Genomic DNA, 22,202 nt, shown 5'->3' with positions numbered 1-22,202 from the left:
ACAAGCTAGTACTGCAGTTGCTACGGCCCAAAGACTACCGATGGTCTGCGGTGCACTTTCAGGTATCTGAGCATGGCCAGGCAGCCTGCGGGCCATATGCAGCCCTTGAGTACAGCTGGCCATGGATTCTTAATCCCTCCCCACCACGCAACCCACCGTTCCGTGGGCTGGGGAAGCAGGATTGTGATGGGGAGGAAGCACATAGGAATGACCTTTCCAACACACCTACCTCCTCTTCACAATTGCACTCCAGCCAATCCACTGTTTGGAGGGCTGACCAGAACCCAATCTGAATGGGGGACAGCACGCAGGGAGAGTGCCTCCTCAGCTAACTGCACTCTGGCCAGTCCCTCAAACAGCTGTTTGGAAGGCTGGCCAGAGAGCGAGTGGGACGGTGAGGAAGGCGCGTGGGGAGTGTCATCCTCATGCAACATCCTCCCTAAGGAGGCGGAGGCCTTGCCCTTGCCCTGCAGACCAGCGTTGGGAAGTAGGCCAATCAGCTGGGCAGCAGAGGTGAGGGTGCACAACAGGATCTCAGGCATCCACGAAGCCATGCACCAAACGTACCCCCATTTATGGGTTTGTCCTCTGCACTGCTTAAAATTATTAAGTTTTAGATTTACTGTGTTAATTCATAAAACCAACAGACAAGTAGAAGCTGCAACAAAAGGCTGCAGTGTATCCACACATGCCAGTCACCACTGAGGGCAGGAGTTTCTCCATGTGGTGAAGTGAAGGGGCCACAAATGAGAGAAGACCCTGCCTTTCCTCCAAGCCCTATGTGCCTCCCAGACGACACTGGGGAGGAGATGGTGGTGACCACCACAAATGGCTGGCTATTGAGCCAGCACTGCCCAGATTCCCTACCACCAAGGTTACATTTCCATTGAGTTCTTTGAGCAGGTAGGGATGCTGGAGAAATCCGCCGCAGACTCCAAGGAGGCCAGATTCTGTGGAATCTGGCCTCCAGAGCCTGTGGCAGGATGGCACCTCTTACCTCTGCTCCGGGAGGATTGCACGCCTGCTCCAGATCCTCTGGCAATGGCAGCTGCCATTGCTGTTTTGCTTTGAGGAAGACAGCCATAAAGCCCTGAGTTTTATGTAAATAAAGCCGTAAATGGCTGCAAGGGCTTTACGGTCGCGCCATAAAGGTGTGTGCCTATGGTTGGATGTATTCAGGGGCAGTGAGGGTGGCAAAGAAACATTATCTCTCTGCTTCCATTGAATGCTCTATGTGGAGCTTTCCAAGGTCATCTGGGGCTTATTACATACGTGCCCTAAGGACACAATGCATCCATCAGAGGCCTGCTGTGAAATGTTTGCAAGACACTTCCAAGATAAAATCTCTTGCATCTGCGGGGACTTGGACTCCAGTGTTACAGCAGGTGAATCAGGTGAGGTATCCAGACCACAGTTTTGTCTGGTTTTCTTGAATGAGTTTCAGCTGGTTGAGGTCAAGGTCATTGACAAGATGCTTGGACAGGTTAGTGCAACCACTTCCGAACTGGATTGTTGCCCCTCTTGGCTTATAAAACCTGGCAGGGAGCGTGTGTGTTGCACGCAAATGGATTTTATATTATGTTACAATATTGTATTTTTATGACTTTCAATCTTTGTAAACTGTCCAGAGAGTGTTGGCAATTGGACAGTATAGAAATGTAATAAATGAAATTAATTATATCTCGGGCCGAATCTTATACGCATTTACAGTGAAGCAAGTTACACTGAACTAAACGGGACTTACTCCTGAAAAGTTCCGTACAGGATCAGACTGTCAGTAATCCTTACTATGTTCAGATGCAGCTTTAACCCTAACCTGACATCCTCCAGTTTATCACCTTTCCAATAAGGAAGCCCCCCACAAACGTGGCCGCACTCCCCTCCAGAGTGCAGCTTTTCATTGTATTCACTGCTGCATGGATTCTTTTTACCTTTTCTTTCCCCACCAAATGGTAGCTAGAAACTTATTTTTTAAACAAGAGGAAGCGATGCTATGCTGGGCTTCTTCAATAGCTTCCAGATATGGCCATGGAGACTATCTGACTGGCTCGCACACCTCCCCACTGGTTGAACTGGCATTCATTACCAGCACCATTTCACCCAAGGGGGCTGCACTTAAGCAAACTAGGTTATCGAGGTGAGAAGTGGGCTAAAAAGGTAAAGTCGTGCAAAGCTGTCTCAGGCGCCTTCCTCTCCTTTGATGCTTCTACTCTCCTTGTCATAACAACCCCTGCTCACTCACTCCTATGGAGGCCTAACCTTCTCCTTGGTCCCTCACTATTCCCTCGGCCACCAGAACATGCTTAAAGCAGGTGTGGGCAACTTGTGGCCTTCCAGATATCCTGGCCTACTGCTCTAGCACAGCCAGTGGTGAGGGCTTGTGGGAGTTGCAGGTCAAGGTCAAAACTTCCAGAGGGCCACAAGTTGCCCACTCCTGCCTTACATTGGATAAAGGCACAACCCTATGAGTGTTTAGACAGCAAAACGTCCTGCAACTTCCAGCATTCCCCACACATTTTTCTGTCTAAAAATGCTTAGGATTGCACCCTAACTGAACTAAAACCAACAAATAGAACACTACTAAAGACGTACTAGCCCTGTAACGACAAAGGAGCGGTGCCAGCACGACTCTTCTCCCTTCTCCTTTCACTAGAAAGCCTAAATTATTCACCCTGCCAAAGCCCGAGCCCTAATTCCAGTTCTCCCATTCTATTGGAGGCCTTGGCCAGTAGGTTGTAATGAATTATTCTAACTTTTAACCATGGAAGATAACGTTTCTATAAGCGTGAGCAACGTAATGTCATCTGGTCTTCTTTTTAGCTTTTATCTTGAAAAACACATTGGCCCACATTTTGGTGGTGGGCAGGGGAGAATGACATTAAAACAAAGTATCAGCAGTTATTAAAAGCAGCATTTTATATTTAAAACAGTGAAGCGGGGTGAACATTTTTCCAGAGCTTTATTTTTCAACAGAAAAAAATCTATTTCATAAGTTAATTAGTAACAATGAATGGATTCCAATTGCAAATACAATATTAAGCACATCTGGCAGTTTAAAAGTTGTAATTAATGGTTTTGAGGTGATTATCCCTAGCAAATATGTGAGTGAATACATCGATGAGAGAGCCAGAGGTATAGTGGTTAGAGTGTTGGATTGGGATTGGGGAGATCCGGGTTCAAGTCCCCACTGGGCCATGAAGCTCATTGGTGACTTTGAGCCAGTCCCTGACTCTCAGCCTCACCTCCCTCACAAGGTTATTGTGAGGATCAAATGCAGACGAGCTGGACCAAGAAAGCCACCTTGGGTCCTTGCAAGAGGAAAAAAGGCAGGATATGAATGTAATAAATACATAAAAATAAATAAATATATGTCTCAATGCCAAATAGAAGTACTGACAGCAAAACTGAAGGTGCCCCAACAAACTCGGTGGAAGAGAGCTACACTCTGTTAAAATACATGAGGGGTTTGTCAGCATATCATGCACAATTGTTTGGGTTGCTAAAATTAATTAGTTCAGGCTTCCCCAACCTGGCACCCTCCAGATGGGTTGGACTACAACTCCCAGTATCCCCAGCCAGTCATGCTAGGCGAAGAATGCTAGGAGCTGTAGTCCAACATATTTCGGGGGGGGCACAAGGTTGGGGAAGGCCAACTTAGCGTGTCAACAGTTTTCAGTACCTTTGTTTCTTTTTTTCCATTTAAACATACTATTGTCTTTAATTTTTTACAAGTATTTCAACAGATATGTCTACATAATGTAACATTTAAATCACATTAAGTGTGCTTTCATTTTTTTCCTCAAATATTTCAGGTCAAATACTTGCGGTGTGCTGGGACAAAAAAATTAACATGGGTTTTCTTTTAGTTTTGTTGTTTATTTCACTTGTATTTAGTAAACATGCTAAATAAGATCACTCTCTAGAGGTTTTCCCATGCAAACTGAAATTTTTCCAATGCAAATGTCCCTATGCAAGTTAGTACATTTTTTTCCCAGAAAACTCACACCACTGATCTAATTGCTATCATGTTAAGTAGGTGGCAGGCCAGTTCTTCAAGCATCCTCAGCATCAGACCTTCATAGAACATTTACCCACGGTCAAACAGGCAACTGCCAATTTCTGACCAGTAAACTAACTTCCCCACCCCCACTGGGTTTCTTCTTGCTTCTCCTGTGCATATTCTCTCCTCCTTCCCTCTTTGGTGCTATGGCTAACTATAAACCAGAATCTGAAACCCACTTCTAACTATAGTTGCAAACTTTGGTTTAAAGCTAGCATCCAATTTGGTACACGCATAACCCTAAGCGTAGCTCAGGGGTGGGGAACCTTTTCTGGCTCAAGAGCCGAACTGGTTCCAGGCAAACATGTCCGGGGACTCATGCAGGCAATGGGCAGGGCCATATCCAAAATTTGCGTGAGAGGGGAAAGAAGGAATGAGTCCGAGGGGGAGGGATAGAAGGTCAGAGAGGAAGGAGGTGCAGAAGCCTGAAGGAGTGCTCTCAACCTTTCGATCACGCTCAAGAGATCCAGAAATGCTTCATCTATACTGAGCCATTACTAGAAATCCATTATGTCAGCCTTCCCCAAACTGGTGCCCTCCAGATGTTTTTGACTATAACTCCCATGATCCCTAGCAGCACAGCCCTTGGACTGCTGGCTGGGTATGTTGGGAGTGGCAGTCCAACACAGCTGGAGGCTGCACAATAGAACCTAATATTAGCTGTGCAAAAATACTCACCGAGTTACCCACAGAAGCTTTTTGCCAGGGCTTCCCCAGTGTGTCTTTTGCCCGCACAGTTACACACATCTACATTCTCCTTTGTGGCACAAAGATGACAGGAAAGAACAGAAGCAACTGAGCTCTAGTTTACAAATGCTTCATGCCCTGGTCACCCGGAGGTGAACCTTACTTACACATAAGGAGCTTTATGCCAACTGTCCTGGGAGGTAAGAAATTATACCAGGCTGCAAAAACTACTTCAAATTCTTGTGCATCAAAGCCCATATCTTATGGATGAAAATTAGACATTTAGGATCAAATCCTGTGCAAGTAATGGGGGAGAAGCCAAACATCCTATTAGCAGTATATTTTTAGGTACCTGGTGTTTTGTTTTTTCAAGCCACAATCACTCCCATTTTATTGATAGGTAACAGTGCCCCGACATATTACATGGGAACAAACCTGGATTTGGTAAAAAGGTAAAGGTGTCCCCAACCAGTCGTGTCCGACTCTAGGGTGCGGTGCTCAACCCCGTTTCTAAGCCGAAGAGCCAGTGCTGTCCGAAGACGCTTCCGTGGTCATGTGGCCGGCATGACTGAACACCGAGGTGCACGGAACGTTGTTACCTTTCCCGCCGAGGCGGTACCTATTTATCTACTTGCAATTTCTTGCTTTCGAACTGCTAGGTTGGCAGAAGCTGGGGCTGAAGACGGGAGCTCGCTCCATCACGCAGCACTCGGGTCTCGAACTGCTGACCTGCCAACCTTCCAGTCTGCAGTTCAGCGTCTTAACCACTAAGGTACTGAGCTTATATTTGACAGGGAACTGTAGCTAATTCTGGCTCTCTCTAGTGAAGGATACATGTCTGTTGCATTCACACTTTACTTGTTCCCCTCCCCACCCCGCGCAAATAATGCATGCGAAGCAGCCCTGATGTCACAAGACAGCAACGTTGGCAAGTACACCTGAGAACGCTGCCCAGGACCAAGGGGGAATTTGAACCCAGATTGTGCAAATCCAGCTGTTCATTTTCTCTGGCTCTGCAGGCTATTGGACTGTTTTTCATTGCTGGTGATGGAGTTTGCAAAGGGATGCCAGAGGGAGAAAACACTGGATTTGTTCAGGAATCAGTACTTATGAAAACCAAATCAAGGACATGGGAGCACACACTGGTTAGACTTAATCTTTACTAGAATGCCTAAAAAACACCTCCCAGAGGCTATCAAAATTAAAAAAAACTCCAGAAGCCCGAAGAGATGTTTATGAATGCAAATCCCAAAGGACTGATTTTATACTTAGCCTGCAAATGCACAACCCTCCAACAGCACAAAACCAATGAAAATCCAGTGAGTCAGCACAACAAAGAGCACAGCAGATTAAAGAAAGAGCAGCCAGCTCCTCTCAGACCTCTTAAGTACCTTTGGTGCAAAATCCACCTGAGGGAGTATGTAGATTAGAATACCCTATAGTGTAAAGCAGCCTGTGCAGGGAGTATAATTATTCTCACATGCTAACACACCAAGGGAAGACAAGACTGGAGCCAGCTCGTAATTTCCAGCTCTATGCTCCATCCATCAGACCTCTGCTACTGTACCGACAGGGTATACCAAGATATTTTCTGTCCCCCACCACTGATAACACGTTAAACCTAGGCAAAAAAAAGTGTGACCTTGCAGCTACAATACCATGGCAGCGGCAGCAGAGAAGATCAATGGAAGCTTACTGTCACAATGAAATTCAGCAGGTCTGAGCTTGTCCATTTCCGGAAAATATCACGATGGGAAAGGAGGGGCTAACCACAGCTGTGCATCACACCCCTGCATCACCAATGTACAAATTAAAACTCCAGTCTGTGTGTTTGCCGCTAGAGCTAGGTCAAATTCAAGTCAGTTGCCTGTCTCTACAACCCAACCCTTGAAGAAACAGATTAGTACTGTTACAGACCAACACCCATAGCAAACAAGTGACACCTCAGGTCATAAATTTTTCAGGGTGGGAATAGAGGGTAAAATGCATTTACCATCTACATAACGATAAGCACAGTGGACTGGGTGTTCAAGCAGCGACACCAGGTGTGAAGCAAGGTGAGGGCAGAGTGGGGAGAGAGGTGAACTGATACTATTTACATTTATTTACTTCATTTATTTATTCCCAAGCAGTTAACAAGCATAAAAAGAACATAAAATTCAGAGTGAAATATAGTATGTATAGCAGCTCATCAAGCAACAGTAAAACCAGCCATGCCTTTAAGCACTAGCCTGGTTGCCAGTGGTGACCAGGAATTGCACGCAGGAGAATGAATGGTCTGACAGAAGAGGGGTGGAATATAGAATCCAAGAGGGCTGCTTGAGGATGGAACCCCCTCCTCCACACCCAGCATCGAAATACAGTTTTCCACCTCTTCTTTGCCAGCCCCAAGCAGGCTAGTACAAACATTCATGAACTAGTAACTTTTGTGGGCTTATTTACAAGGCTGATTAAAACTCAATCCCATTAACACCTACCTTTATCTATCACCTAAAAACCATCAGCAAGGGCACTGGCTTATGAAGAAGGGGAGACAGTTTCAGAGAAGTACATCAACTAAAACAAGGGCCCTGCTCTTTGTTTTCACCCACTGCTTCTTAAGAGTTGGAAGCACTCTGAGGAGGACCTGCAAAGATCTTAGTAGTTGGGCAAGGGATCCCTCAAGTCCCCCCAGGCCCACTTTGTTTAAATTTTAGAGGGCTGTAGTCCAAACCCAGCACTTTGAATTTAGCCCAGAAACAGACTGGTAAGATCTGGCAAGATGTGACAAGCAGTGTTAATCAAGCTTCTGATTAACAGCTTTGCTGCTGTTCTGAATTGACTGGAGTTTCCAAAAAGTCTTCAGAGTTTAGAGTGCATCGCAGTAACCTAATCTAGATGTTATTGAGGTGTGTATGACTGGGGACAGTTCCCTTCCTGCTCTCCCAACCAGCTGCAATTGACTCACCAGCTGAAGCCGATAAAAAGGCACAAGCCATGGAATATACTGGCTCTCATCCAGGACATTACATATATTGGAAGCTGCCTTGTGTTGAGTAAGACCATTGGTCCATCTAGCTGAATATAGTCTACACTGACTGACATTCAGCTCTTCAGAATTTCAGACAGGAATCTTTCCGAGCCCTATCCTGAAGATGCAGGGGACTGAACTTAGGACCTTCTGCATGCAAAGCAGGGGCCCTCCCACTGAGCTTCAGCCCTCCCCCCAAAGGGCATTACTTACACCAGACACCTGCCCAGGACATCCACCCCCATGCCCAACTAAGACTGAAAGGAGGAACAGAGTTGCCTCTCATCAGTACAGTGGTGGAATTTAACCCCAGTAACCACCATACAACCTCTCCCAGCAATGTCTTGTTGATTTTAAACAGCCTGAACTAAGCAGCTCAAAAGATCACAAGCCAAGAGTAGGCCCCATGAGTTAATGTCATGGCAGTGTTTGCAGTGTGATGGCAAAGAGACACCATTTTAACTTGCACATAGAGATATGCAGTTTTTCAGTGAAGCATCTGTGGTCAGGCCTTTCAACATTCACCTTGTCTTACTTACTGGACACAAACACACATAGACTGAAAGACACATGCAGGACAAGTGGTGAATGTTTGCAACATCCTAGCGTTCTGCAAAACAGCTCTGTTAGTCCATGGTAGCAAGATCAGCAAGCAGTCCAATGGTAATGTAAGGTGCCAATGCATTATGTTCATAGGGCAAGAGACGAAGTGGGATTTTTTATCAGATGAAGAAATTTAAGGTGCCACAAGACTCTCTCAGCATCCACCACACACACATAGATCTAGCCCACACTTACCTTAGGAAAAGAGACCAGTTTCTCCCCCATAACCTTCTTAAACTGGATTTAAACTGCTCCCGATATGTGAAAACACTTTCATGCACTCATAAAGCATATCTGGGCAAAACTCTCACGCTGCCACAGGGCATTTCATACCACACGCAGCATGTTACTTTCCATCACCACCCATGCCATATGCTCTAAATCACAACTCCCCCCACCGCCCGGGAAACCCTCATGAACACGGATGCTGAAATATGTGTGCTCTCCTCTTGCAACCTACAAGTTTTTTTTAACTGCTTGTTACTTTTGTTTCCCACCCCCCAACCTCCAATACTGCTGACGTTTACATTGTAAGGTCCTTTTCCCTCACAATGGAGCAGGGCCTTTTCGAGCATGGCACCAACACCGTGAAAGGCCCTCCTCAGACAGACCCACTGGGCTTCCCTACAGCCTCAGGGGAAAACCTGGCCGTTGTGGGAGGGTTTGGGGGGAGAAGCAACACTGGCCCTGCTCTTGATTTCTCATGGTTTCTCTTTTGCAGGGTTTGGCCTGGCTGGATTTGTGCTATTGTTTTCCTTCCTCCTTAGCTGACTGTTCCTGCTGCTTTGGGGGGCTGCTTGCTCTCTGGTTTTTCTCCATTTAGTTCTCTTTTTTTATTGTTAAATCATTTTAATAAGACATATTGTTAGCCACCATGCATGGTCATCTGGCAACAACAGCAGGATATAAATATTTCAAAACAAGCAAATGCATCCAGTGCCCTGTGGCATAGGACATAGTGTTCTCCCATGCCCAGAGGCACGCCCTCCTTCCCCAAGGCCCTCTGCCCATGCCCAAAGGCACACTCCACAGATGTCCTGAGACACCCCAGAGCCTACACATGCCCAGGGGCACGCCCTCCTTCCCTGGGGCCCTCTGCTCATGCCCAGAGGCACACTCTGTGGATGTCCTGAGACACCCCAGAGTCTACACGTGCCCAGGGGCATGCCCTCCTTCCCTGGGACCCTCTGCCCATGCCCAGAGGCACACTCTGTGGATGTCCTGAGCTGCCCCAGAGTCCCCACATACCCATGGGCATGCCTTCCTCTCCTGGGGCCCTCTGCCCATGCCCAGAGGCACACTCTGTGGATGTCCTGAGACACCCCAGAGTCCACACGTGCCCAGGGGCATGCCCTCCTTCCCTGGGGCCCTCTGCCCATGCCCAGAGGCATACTCTGTGGATGTCCTGAGACACCCCAGAGTCTACACGTGCCCAGGGGCACGCCCTCCTTCCCTGGGGCCCTCTGCCCATGCCCAGAGGCACACTCTGTGGATGTCCTGAGACACCCCAGAGTCCGCACGTGCCCATGGGCATGCCCTCCTTCCCTGGGGCCCTCTGCCCATGCCCAGAGGCACACTCTGTGGATGTCCTGAGCTGCCCCAGAGTCCCCACATACCCAGGGGCATGCCCTCCTTCCCTGGGGCCCTCTGCCCATGCCCAGAGGCACACTCTGTGGATGTCCTGAGACACCCCAGAGTCTACACGTGCCCAGGGGCATGCCCTCCTTCCCTGGGGCCCTCTGCCCATGCCCAGAGGCACACTCTGTGGATGTCTTGAGACACCCCAGAGTCTACACGTGCCCAGGGGCATGCCCTCCTTCCCTGGGGCCCTCTGCCCATGCCCAGAGGCACACTCTGTGGATGTCCTGAGACACCCCAGAGTCCGCACGTGCCCATGGGCATGCCCTCCTTCCCTGGGGCCCTCTGCCCATGCCCAGAGGCACACTCTGTGGATGTCCTGAGCTGCCCCAGAGTCCCCACATACCCAGGGGCATGCCCTCCTTCCCTGGGGCCCTCTGCCCATGCCCAGAGGCACACTCTGTGGATGTCCTGAGACACCCCAGAGTCTACACGTGCCCAGGGGCATGCCCTCCTTCCCTGGGGCCCTCTGCCCATGCCCAGAGGCACACTCTGTGGATGTCTTGAGACACCCCAGAGTCTACACGTGCCCAGGGGCATGCCCTCCTTCCCTGGGGCCCTCTGCCCATGCCCAGAGGCACACTCTGTGGATGTCCTGAGACACCCCAGAGTCTGCACGTGCCCATGGGCATGCCCTCCTTCCCTGGGGCCCTCTGCCCATGCCCAGAGGCACACTCTGTGGATGTCCTGAGCTGCCCCAGAGTCCCCACATACCCAGGGGCATGCCCTCCTTCCCTGGGGCCCTCTGCCCATGCCCAGAGGCACACTCTGTGGATGTCCTGAGACACCCCAGAGTCTACACGTGCCCAGGGGCATGCCCTCCTTCCCTGGGACCCTCTGCCCATGCCCAGAGGCACACTCTGTGGATGTCCTGAGCTGCCCCAGAGTCCCCACATACCCAGGGGCATGCCCTCCTTCCCTGGGGCCCTCTGCCCATGCCCAGAGGCACACTCTGTGGATGTCCTGAGACACCCCAGAGTCTACACGTGCCCAGGGGCATGCCCTCCTTCCCTGGGGCCCTCTGCCCATGCCCAGAGGCACACTCTGTGGATGTCTTGAGACACCCCAGAGTCTACACGTGCCCAGGGGCATGCCCTCCTTCCCTGGGGCCCTCTGCCCATGCCCAGAGGCACACTCTGTGGATGTCCTGAGACACCCCAGAGTCTGCACGTGCCCATGGGCATGCCCTCCTTCCCTGGGGCCCTCTGCCCATGCCCAGAGGCACACTCTGTGGATGTCCTGAGCTGCCCCAGAGTCCCCACATACCCAGGGGCATGCCCTCCTTCCCTGGGGCCCTCTGCCCATGCCCAGAGGCACACTCTGTGGATGTCCTGAGACACCCCAGAGTCTACACGTGCCCAGGGGCATGCCCTCCTTCCCTGGGACCCTCTGCCCATGCCCAGAGGCACACTCTGTGGATGTCCTGAGCTGCCCCAGAGTCCCCACATACCCAGGGGCATGCCCTCCTTCCCTGGGGCCCTCTGCCCATGCCCAGAGGCACACTTTGTGGATGTCCTGAGACACCCCAGAGTCCCCACATACCCAGGGGCATGCCTTCCTCTCCTGGGGCCCTCTGCCCACGCCCAGGGGCACACTCTGCGGATGCCCTGGGACACCCCAGAGCCTACACATGCCCAGGGGCACACCCTCCTTCCCTGGGGCCCTCTGCCCATGCCCAGAGGCACACTCTGTGGATGTCCTGAGACACCCCAGAGTCTACACGTGCCCAGGGGCATGCCCTCCTTCCCTGGGGCCCTCTGCCCATGCCCAGAGGCACACTCTGTGGATGTCCTGAGCTGCCCCAGAGTCCCCACATGCCCAGCGGCACGCCTTCCTCTCCTGGGGCCCTCTGCCCATGCCCAGGGGCACACTCTGCGGATGCCCTGGGGCACCCCAGAGCCTACACGTGCCCAGGGGCACGCCCTCCTCCCCGGAGGCCCTCTGCCCATGCCCAGAGGCACGCCCCCAGACGCTCTGCACATGCCCAGAGGCACGGCCTGTCTTTCTGACTTCGCCAGCGCCAGCCTCGACCCGGCACCTTCTTCACAATGGGATCACGGAGCCGCCTGCCGAGGAGCGCGGCGCTACCTGCTGATCTGGATGGCGGACGGGGCGTGGGCGGCTTCCCCGCTGGCGGGAGCCCCGGCGGCCTGCATGAGGCGGCGGCGGCGGCGGCGGGAGAGGCGGCGGCGGGAGAGGCGGCCGGGCGGGCGGCGGGAGTGAAAGAAGGCGGGCGGCCGGCCGCCTGCCTGTCGGAAAGACGGAGGGGAGGGGCCTCTCGGGCGCGCCACGCCCACCTCCCCCGGGATTGGCTCCCCTCCCGGGCGCCTCCGCCTCCCCTTCGCCCGCCCGCCCGCCAACCCGCTCCCCATTGGCCAGCGTTTTTCCGGCGCCCGGCCCCGCTCCGAGCCGGAGAGCCCGCCCTCTGCCCACGTGACACCAACAAAGGAGCCGCCGCCGCGCCCTCTGCGTGTGGGGGAGTAGGTCGCCGGCTCCATGGAGACTGCCCGCGGCGCCGGCAGCCGCTTCCGGCCCCGAGCGGAACACGCGGGCAGACGATTGCGCCACAATAGAGAAGCGCGGGGTAGAGCGGCCCGCCCCTCCCCTCCCCTCCCCCGGTTGGCGCTATTGAGGCACATCGCAGATGCAATAATAATTATAGATACATGTAATAGGCTTCGTCATTCATTTTTAAAAACTCGAAGCCAACACAATAATGACTTTGGCCTTATTTAACTCAGCAGTTTCTTAGCCACCTCTCAAGGCCCTGTGGTGGCGGTGGTGGTGGTGGTGGTGATGATCCCCCCGCGCTAGAGGTCACGCAGAGCCGGACACGGCTGAACGACTGGACAACGCAGAAGCGGAAGCTGCGGCTGCCGTGCAGACAGCACTAGGCCAAGAAGTAACATGTTGACGGCAATTCCAAATGCCATATGGCATTTGGAATTGCCGTCAACATGTTACTTCTTGGCCTAGTGCTGTCTGCACGGCAGCCGCAGCTTCCGCTTCTGCGTTGTCCAGTCGTTCAGCCGTGTCCGGCTCTGCGTGACCCCCTGGACCACAGCACGCCAGGCCTCCCTGTCCTGCGCTCCCTCCCGGAGCGTGCTCAAGTTCACATTCATTGCGTCGGTGATGCTATCCAGCCATCCCAGCCTCTGCCGTCCCCTTCTCCTGTTGCCTTCGACCTTTCCCAGCGTCAGGGTCTTTTCCACGGAGTTTTCTCTTCGCGTCAGGTGGCCGAAATATTTGAGCTTCAGCTTCGGTATCCGTCCTTCCAATGGGCAGTCAGGGTTGATTTCCTTCAGGATGGACTGAACTGACTGCCGCTTCCGGAGCAAGCAAAGGGCTGGGTGCGCCTGATCTCGGAGGCTAAGCAGGGTCAGCCCTGGCCGGTGCTTGGATGGGCCACCGCCTGGGAATCAGGCTTCCTGCACTGCGCAGGGGGCTGGACTCGACGGTCTTGCAGGCCCTTTCCCACCCTACGATTCTGTCCTCAACCTGGTGCCTTCCAGCTCCCATCAGCCCAATGCTCAGGAATGCTGGGAGTTCTAGTCCAAAACATCTGGAGGGCACCAGCTTGGGAAAAGCCAGTGGAGGCTGCTGGCTCTGATGTCAGTGTGTGGGGCGAATCTGCTCCGGGTTTCAGTCAGAACTCCAAAGGAGCTCTCCAAGGTGCGAAGCATAGGGAGGCGGGGGGCTCTCCCCCACTGGAGCCATTCGAGAGGGGGCTGGACAGCCATCTGTCGGGGATGCTCTGACTTGGACTCCTGCACTGAGCAGAGGGTTGGAAGTGATGGTCTTGTAGGCCTCTCCCAACCCTACTCTTCTTCTATGAGATGATATCTATGAGCGTGTGCAGAAGCGGGCCTACCTCGTGACACCTGATTTATTTATCATTGACATTTCTGTACCGGCTTACTTGCTAAAAAGCTGTCAAGGTGTGCATAACAATTTAAACCAATAAAAACATTAAATCCATGCTTTAAAAAAAACAGTTAAACATGAAAGCTACACATTTTAAAAGGCTAAATTAAAAAGATGTTTCTGCACTATTTTCTAAAACCCAACAGTCTGAGAGTCACTCGTTCTTGAGGGAGTGCATTGCATAGTTTGGGGGGCAACAGTGGGAGTGCTCCTTTAATAAACTTTTATTAGGATGCTGCCACTACTGACTTCCAGCCAGAGCCATGTAGTCTTGGCAGTGACCTGCGGAGCTCCGCAGGTTGCTTATCTCAAACAGCTATGAAAAGGTTGAGAAACCTTTTTAAATTCCCCTGGAATTTAAAGGGGAATCTTACAGTACCATCCGGTTGAAATCTTGGAAGAACAGCTGCTTTTGCAGTGCAGCAGAAGGGCTGCAATCTAAGGTCAGTGGCTGGAGTATCATCTACTGAATGCTGTTTGAAACTCCTAGCAATTAGGAGACTACAGGACTGACAAGTTCCAAAAAATATCTGTGAACTTAAAACTACCAGCAATATCTGGGGACTGGTACTTAAATCTAATTAAATGTTTGTTTGTTTTCTGTTTCTGCAATTATACTTGCTTGTGCTTCTGGAAGTGAAGGATGGCAGTATCAAAGGGAAAAACAAAAGGTCTGAGAACACCACCTACCCCCCCAATTGCTCCCCCAGCAAAGGCTTCTAAAAATGCCATAGGTGAACTGCCTAAAGAATCTGGCCCCCTGGAGTCCGTGGCGGAACGGGCTACCCCCCTGCCACCCCCCGGAATCCCCCCTGGAACGGACCTACCTGGCGGTGGATGCGGCGGCAGCTCCAGCTCATCTTCTGGCCGCTGCTGGGCTGCTGCGGCCGCAAATGGCAGCTGTCGTAGTGGCCGCCATTTGCGTGCCTGCATTAGGCCGTGATAGGCTACTTTACATAGCCTATCACGGCAAAGACCAGGGACGCAAATGGCAGCCGCTACGCCATTTGCGCCCCTGCTCTTTGCCGTAATAGGCTACGTAAGTATTTACGACGGCCACCATTTGCAGCCACAGCAGCCCAGCAGCAGCCAGAAGTCTGGCTGCGGCCAGCTCTGGCCGGCAGCTACGTGGCCTTGCCACGGAGCGGAGCAGACTGGGGATGATTCCGGGGGGAGGGACAGATCGCCTCCCCCCCACCGCAGATGCCCGGACGGGAACAAGGTAAGGGATTCGTACATCCCTACTTACAGTTTATGGAGCAGCGGAGTGAAGATTTAATAATACCTGCATTGTTTGGAAGAGTGCTGTAAAGGTATAATTTGCAATTGGACTTATATTTGGATATTTGGTTTGCTTTCATTGAAGCGTAAATATATTTTTTTTTCTTCTTTCAAGATCACCGCAGGTGGTGACTGTAGCCATGAAATTAAAAGACGCTTGGTCCTTGGGAGGAAAGCTATGGCAAACCTAGACCGTATAGTAAGAAGCAGAGACATCACCTTGCTGACAAAGGTCCGTATAATCAAAGCTATAGTTTTCCCAGTGGCAACGTATGGCTGTGAGAGCTGGACTATAAGGAAGGCTGAGCGCCGAAGAATTGATGCCTTCGAACTGTGGTGCTGGAGAAGACTCTTACGAGTCCCCTGGACTGCAAGGAGGTCAAATCAGTCCATCCTAAAGGAAATCAACCCTGAGTGCTCATTGGAAGGACAGATACTGAAGCTGAAGCTCAAATATTTTGGCCACCTAATGTGAAGAGAAAACTCTCTGGAAAAGACCCTGATGCTGGGAAAGACTGAATGCAAAAGGAGAAGGGGACGGCAGAGGATGAGATGGCTGGATAGCATCACCGATGCAATGAAGATGGACTTGAGCACACTCCGGGAGAGAGCGCAGGACAGGAAGGCCTGGCGTGCTATGGTCCATGGGGTCACAAAGAGTCGGACACAACTGAACGACTGAACAACAACAAACTTTAAAACATACAATTAAACAGCAAAACAAAATATAATTTCATCAGTCGCCCAGTGAGGTTTATAGGTGGAGGTGGCCAAGGTTGAACCTGGCTTTCCCTGGCTCTATTACTATGCTGCACCGGCTGTTTAAAAGATTTGTCTTAACTCTGCATCAATTTCCCCCAAGCTGGTGTCCTCCAGATGTGTTGGACTGCAACTCCCATCATTCCCAGCCAGCATGATGGGAGTTGCAGTCCAACACATCCGGAGGGTACCTGGTTGGTGGAGGCTGCTTTTCTAGAGACTCTGGGGAGGGAGGGGAGCCCTGAAGAATGGCCTGTTAGCAACTCACAGAAGTGAAATGTTTAACAAGGGATCCCCTGAGGCAAAACTTGGGACAAAATTGAGGCACTAATGGACTAGAACCAGTAATTAGGGCAAATTAGCCTTACAGCTGGAAATCCTAGACATTTCCAGTTTTTCCAAGGATTTCTCCCCACCCGTTCTGCCCCAAAACAAATTGTTGCTTACTATATTTTATTTTTTATTTTTATATGCTTTGATTCGCCCTACTTCACTGAGTTTTTTTTTTTTTTAATGCTGGCATGACTCAGCAGTCTGTCTCCATCTTGCCTCTCAGCAGGGCTTCCTCCCTAGGTGCTATTTTTAGACAGAATCAATTATTTAATGCCTGAAATGAGTTCTTTCCAGGGGTTCTTTTCACAATGTACCAATTCTTTTTTTTTTCCTTTTCTTTTTCTAATTGCTGCCAATCTAGAGTTAATTTTCATTTTATTTTAAGATTGGCCATCTGATTCAAAACATACTTGCGTAGAAATAAATCCCACTTGATTACTTTCCATTAGGAGTGCTTAGCAGTGTAACCATAATGACATTCGGCTGGTTGAGAGGGGGAAGAAATCCCTTACAAGGGAGTTGAAGCAAAATCAGTCACAGCGATATGAAAATGCACTTAAGTGGACCAGGGGAATGATTGGTGCATGAGCCAAAGACAGCGTCTGCATTTGGATCTTTGTTGGGCAGGAAAGAGAATCCCAGCTGGAGGAGCATTTCTTAGTACTACATAATGAGCCGCACCTCTCCAAATTCCTTTTGGAGCACCTTTTAAAGCAGCATACTCAGGCCATTTGTTAGCACGGTCCAAGAAATAGATTGATGCAATAACAAAAGGCTCTTATGAGCTCAGAGCATCCACTCATCCAGGAGGCTGCTCACTGCATCTCTGCCTGAGTGGCTGCTCTGGCTCTTGCCTCTTTCCCGTCAGACTCCGCTGGGGGTAGGTCACTACGCCACATCTCTCTGTTTGGTGTCACGGGTCAGTCAAGCACCCTCAGTGTCAGGGCCCAGCTTCAGCACTGCAGTGGGCCTTGTATTTCATGGAATCATAGAATAGTCGGGTTGGAAGGGGCCTACAAGGCCATCGAGTCCAACCCCCTGCTCAGTGCAGGAATCCAAGTCAGAGCATCCCTGACAGATGGCTGTCCAGCCTCATCCTGAATGCCTCCAGTGTGGGAGAGCCCACCACCATCCTGGGTAATGGGTTCCATTGTTGTATTGCTCTCACAGTAAGGAAGTTTCTCCTAATGTTCAGCCAGAATCTGGCTTCCTGTAACTTGAGCCCATGATTCCGTGTCCTGGACTCTGGGATGATGGAGAAGAAATCCTGGCCTTCCTCTCTGGGACCACCTTTCAAGTACTTGAAGAGCGCTATCCTGTCTCCCCTCAGTCTTCTCTTCTCAAGGCTAAACATGCCCAGTTCTTCCAGTCTCTCCTCACAGGGCTTTGTTTCCAGTCCCCTGATCATCTTTGTTGCCCTCCTCTGAACCCTCTCCAGCTTGTCTGCATCCTTCTTAAAGTGCGGAGCCCAGAACTGGACACAGTACTCCAGATGAGGCCTAACCAGTGCTGAGTAGAGGGGAACTAGTACTTCCCGGGATTTGATAGCTATGCTTCTATTCATGCGGCCCAAAAGAGCATTTGCCTTTTTTGCAGCCACATCACATTGTTGCCTCATAATCAGCTTGGGATCTGCAATAATTCCAAGATCCTTCTCGCTTGTAGTGTTGATGAGCCAGGTATCCCCCATCTTGGAACTGTGCATTTAGTTTCTTTTTCCTAGGTGCAGAACTTAGCATTTATCCCTATTAAATGTCATTCTGTTGTTTTCTGCCCAGCGCTCCAGCCTGTCAAGATCACCTTGAATTTTGTTTCTGTCTTCCAAAGTATTAGCTATCCCGCCCAAATTTGTGTCATCTGCAAATGTGATCAGCATTCCCTGCACCTCCTCCTCCAAGTCATGAATAACAATGTGGAAGAGCACTGGGCCCAGGACTGAGCCCTGCGGTACCCTGCTCGTTCCCTCTCCCCAGTTGGAGAAGATCCCATTGATCAGCACTCTTTGAGTCCAGTCCTGTAGCCAACTGTGGATCCACCGGATCGTTGTTTCATCTAGCCCACTTTGAGCTACTTTGCTCATCAGGAGATCATGGGGCACTTCGTTGAAAGCTTTGCTGAAGTCGAGGTATATGATGTCCACTGCATTCCCACAGTCCACAAGGGAGGTTACTTGATCAAAAAAGGAGGTCAGATTTGTCTGGCAGGATTTGTTCTTGACAAATCCATGTTGGCTTCGAGTAATCACGGCATTGGTTTCAAGGTGCTTCCAGATGGATTCCTTTATCATCTGCTCCAGAATTTTCCCAGGGATTGATGTCAGACTGACTGGTCTGTAGTTCCCAGGTTCCTCCTTTTTACCCTTTTTGAAGATAGGGACAACATTAGCCCTCCTCCAGTCATCTGGCACTTCCCCCGTCCTCCATGATTTCTCAAAGAAAATAGGCAGCGGTTCTGAGAGTTCTTCTGCCAGTTCCTTTATGACTCTAGGATGCAGTTCATCTGGCCCTGGAGATTTGAACTCATTCAAAGTAATGAGGTGTTCCTTGACCATATGCCTATTGATCTGAAGCTGCAATCCTGCCCCTTCAGCCTGTACTTCGCCTTTGCCAGGGGGGTCATAGACCCTCTTTTGGGAGAAGACTGAGCCAAAGTAGGGATTGAGCACTTCTGCCTTTTCTTTGTCATCTGTTATCATTTGCCATCCTTATTTAATAGCTGAACCACCATTTCTTTCCTCTGTCTTTTACTATGCATGTAGCTGAAGAAAGCTTGGACTAACCTAAGTCCAATTAATTTCAATGGGTTTACTCTAAGTAGGACTAACATTGAATACTGCTCCTAGACTCCATTGGGAGGGAGGGCCACAGCCTGGGAGAGGCCACCAAGACGGCGTTTCTCATGTTACCACCAAACACGCCTGTGATGGGGACAGTCTATTTTATTACTGTAAGTTGCCTTGGGAGGGCTCCTGCCCTGAAAGGGGCCCTAGATATGTTTTAAACAAGCAAGTATTATTACTCTTGTCAAAATGTTGTGTTTTCCTCTTGTTTATGTGATGCTTAGATAAGTAAATAAAAACTGGGGTGGGTGGGAAAGATGCCTGAGGACCCCCTTTTAATATGTACAAGTAGCCACTAGGGAAGTTTCAGCTTTCCTTCGTTTTTGTTTGGCCCTGCTGGGTTCCTGTAAACTAGAGTTCTGTTGGCTGGCCCTGTCTGGAAAACAGCAGTTAAGTCCGTTGGAGGCAAAGCTGAACGCAGCCACCTTCTGCTATGAAGAAGCCCACTTGCAGCACTGCTGTGTTTGCAACATGAGATCTGGCAACGGGAAAGACCTGAACCCACAACCCCATCCAAAAGGATGCTAGAAAAATGTGGTTCCATGTTCCTTTGGTGGTTCCTTCCTGCTCTTGGGGGATCCCATGTGGCTCCCACTGCAGGGACTCGGTCATCTGCAGCAGCAAAACTGTGGGGAGGACTATGAAATACTGGCGGCTTTTATGCTGCTAATGACGTAATGGATGGGAGTAAAAACACAGAAATCCTGCTCAGGACTGGAGAGGCTTCCATGCCCCCCCTCCATCGTCTGATAAGAGGAATCTGTTAAGCCCTGAAAAACTAGGGAAGGAACCTTAGTTTAGAGAAAAACTTTTGAAGGATCATTTTGGGCCAACTCCTGTGGAGCAGTTTTTAAATTTAACTTGTGATCGAAGCAGTCTGAGGAGGCAGTTAAGGAGTTTGAACTGAATTTCCTCAAAATTGCCATGATGGACTCTGACATGGATATTAAGAAGGGACAGACTAATCCGTGGAATCCATGATGGAAAATGCAGAGGAGACAACTCTCTGAACCAGTTAACCGTTGACCCTGCCTTAAAGCTGGCCCTGGCTAGGGATTAGGGTGGTCTACGTGCTGCCAAAAAGCAAATGCCTCACCAGAAAAGGGTCAAAAGAGGATACAGGCTTGCATAAAATGTGCATTTGCTCATTTATAGATATAGATGTACATTTAGAAATAATTACTATAAATAGAAATAGAGAGCCACTGGGGTGTGGTGGTTCAAGTGTTGGACTTGGATTCAGGAGACCTGGGTTCTAGTCCCCACTCAGCCAAGAAGCTCACTCTCAGACTAACCTCCCTCACAGGGTTGTTGTGAGGATCAAATGGAGAGGAGGAGGGTCATGTAAGCCGCCTTGGGTTCCTTGCAAGAGGAAAAAAGGTGGGATGTAGTAGTAGTAGTAGTAGTAATAATAATAATAATAAAAAACAATCTATCCCTGCATATTGGGGAAGACTATAACCAGGCAACCTATGTACCTGCCTGGTCTGTCTGCTCTCCTGACAGCCCTTCAAACAGAGGAATGTTCTCTGTAAAATAGGACTCATGGCCACCCTACCATGGATTCCGTAAATAAAAATGTACAAGATTTTTTTTTGGCTGGGCATGATGTGTGTTGTAATCCAACACATCTGGAGGGCACCACTCCTGGGAACTTGGGAAAAGGACAGTAAACAGGTAACACCAGGAAATGTTTTTAAAGTTACCCCCACTCCAAAAAACAAAACAGGAAAAATCACCAGAAGGAAACAGACAACCTCAGGATGGCTGTAACGACTGTGAGAGCATCCATGCCCCAAAGTGCTACCAGTCAAAAGAAACTGTGCAGCTACACCAGCGGGGCTATGATCAGTCAGATCGGAGAGTGTGCCTGTACTGGCTTTGTTGTGGGTGGAGCTGGGTTCAGACAGACTACAGCAAGAGGTTTCATGCCTCCTGCAGATCGGCAGTAATTTCATCCTCTGTAGATCCCAAAGGAATACTTGCCCTTCGGCGCCTGTTTTCACGCTCTGTGCCCAAGCCTTCTATTTGACACACTTTACCCAGCCGCATGGGGATTTCCAGAGTGAACGTTATTAGGAGTATTCTTAAAAGCAGCAGTGAGGCTGAGATTCTTGGTAACAGCCCTCCTACGGCACAAACCTATGGCTGTGTAGACAGAAAAAAGTCCTACAACTCCCAGCATTCCCCAGCCAGCATGCTGGGAGTCGTAGGAGTTCTTTCTGTCCAAACATGCACAGGATTGTGCTCTTAGCTGTCACTTTTAGAAGGCTGTGGGGTGGGGAGATGATTTGGCTAACACTGTGGGAGGTCAGGGGGAAGCGCTTGTGGTTTAGACTAAGCCCTCCCCATACCCTTGCTGAAGCACTCCTAAAACATGAGTCCTCGTTTAAGTGCACAAGCACTCTGTTCAGGAGGAGGGTTGGGGCCAGCAACTCAGTCTTCAGAATGTTGCTTCTCTGATTGTCTCCAGCTAAACTCACAGGCAATAGGTACATAGACACAGGGAAATAAGTTTCCATAAATATTTTCAAGTGTGCGCTGCGTTTTAATTAGCTTCAGTATTTTAATTCCTTGTGGTAACAGGGTTGCACCCAACCCCCTGTCACACTTGGGCCCCGATGACAGGACCCAATATCGTCAGTCGGGCACAACCTCAGGGAGTCATTCTCCTGCTCATCTTCCAGTGTGATATATGTCATTGTCTGCCAGCAACGCCCTTTTGCTTTCTATGTCAGACAAACAAGCCAGCCTCTACAAAAAGGGATAAACGCCTACAAAGCAGACACTGAAATGGGCAATGCTCAGAAACCAGCAGGTTCCGCCTCCCAGGACATTCTTACCGCTGGCCTTCAGAGTGCCATTCTCGAACAAAGGAACTTCAGAAGTAAATCCCATGTAAAACCGGTCAATGACAATTCATCACGAAATTCAGTTACATCACCTGTGGCCTGAATCAAGATAATGGTGTGTGTCCCTGTGGGTGGTTTATGCCACTGCCTTCGTTTATCAAAGTCAGGATGTTTGTGGGATCACCACCAAGACTGCTGTGTAAAAGGTCACTGTGC

The 22,202-nt window shown here is 50.1% G+C and overlaps 1 protein-coding gene across 3 annotated transcripts in view; it reads right to left on the bottom strand.

Annotated features, from left to right (window-relative positions):
- The window catches only part of ACOT7 (acyl-CoA thioesterase 7), a 112,835-nt gene extending 97,984 nt beyond the window's left edge, over positions 1–14,851 (bottom strand). The window contains exon 1 of one of the 3 annotated variants that reach the window (XM_084821832.1): positions 14,750–14,851. Coding sequence is in view for 1 of the 3 variants with exons in the window: in XM_084821831.1 (XP_084677957.1) it covers positions 12,087–12,154 (68 nt within the window). In the remaining 2 variants the exon portion in view is untranslated. Of the gene's footprint in view, positions 1–6,443; positions 6,625–12,086; positions 12,303–14,749 lie in introns of those variants that run through there. The other 2 variants (XM_084821831.1, XM_084821835.1) reach the window with 2 other exon arrangements.
- Between the last annotated feature and the right edge of the window lie 7,351 nt (positions 14,852–22,202).

This window comes from Heloderma suspectum, chromosome 15 (assembly GCF_057233095.1).
Source record: "Heloderma suspectum isolate Gila_16-S chromosome 15, 16-S_ref, whole genome shotgun sequence".
Classification (NCBI taxonomy): Eukaryota; Metazoa; Chordata; class Lepidosauria; order Squamata; family Helodermatidae; genus Heloderma; species Heloderma suspectum.
Note: the sequence above shows the minus strand (reverse complement) of the source record. Positions and strands in the feature narration are given on the sequence as shown.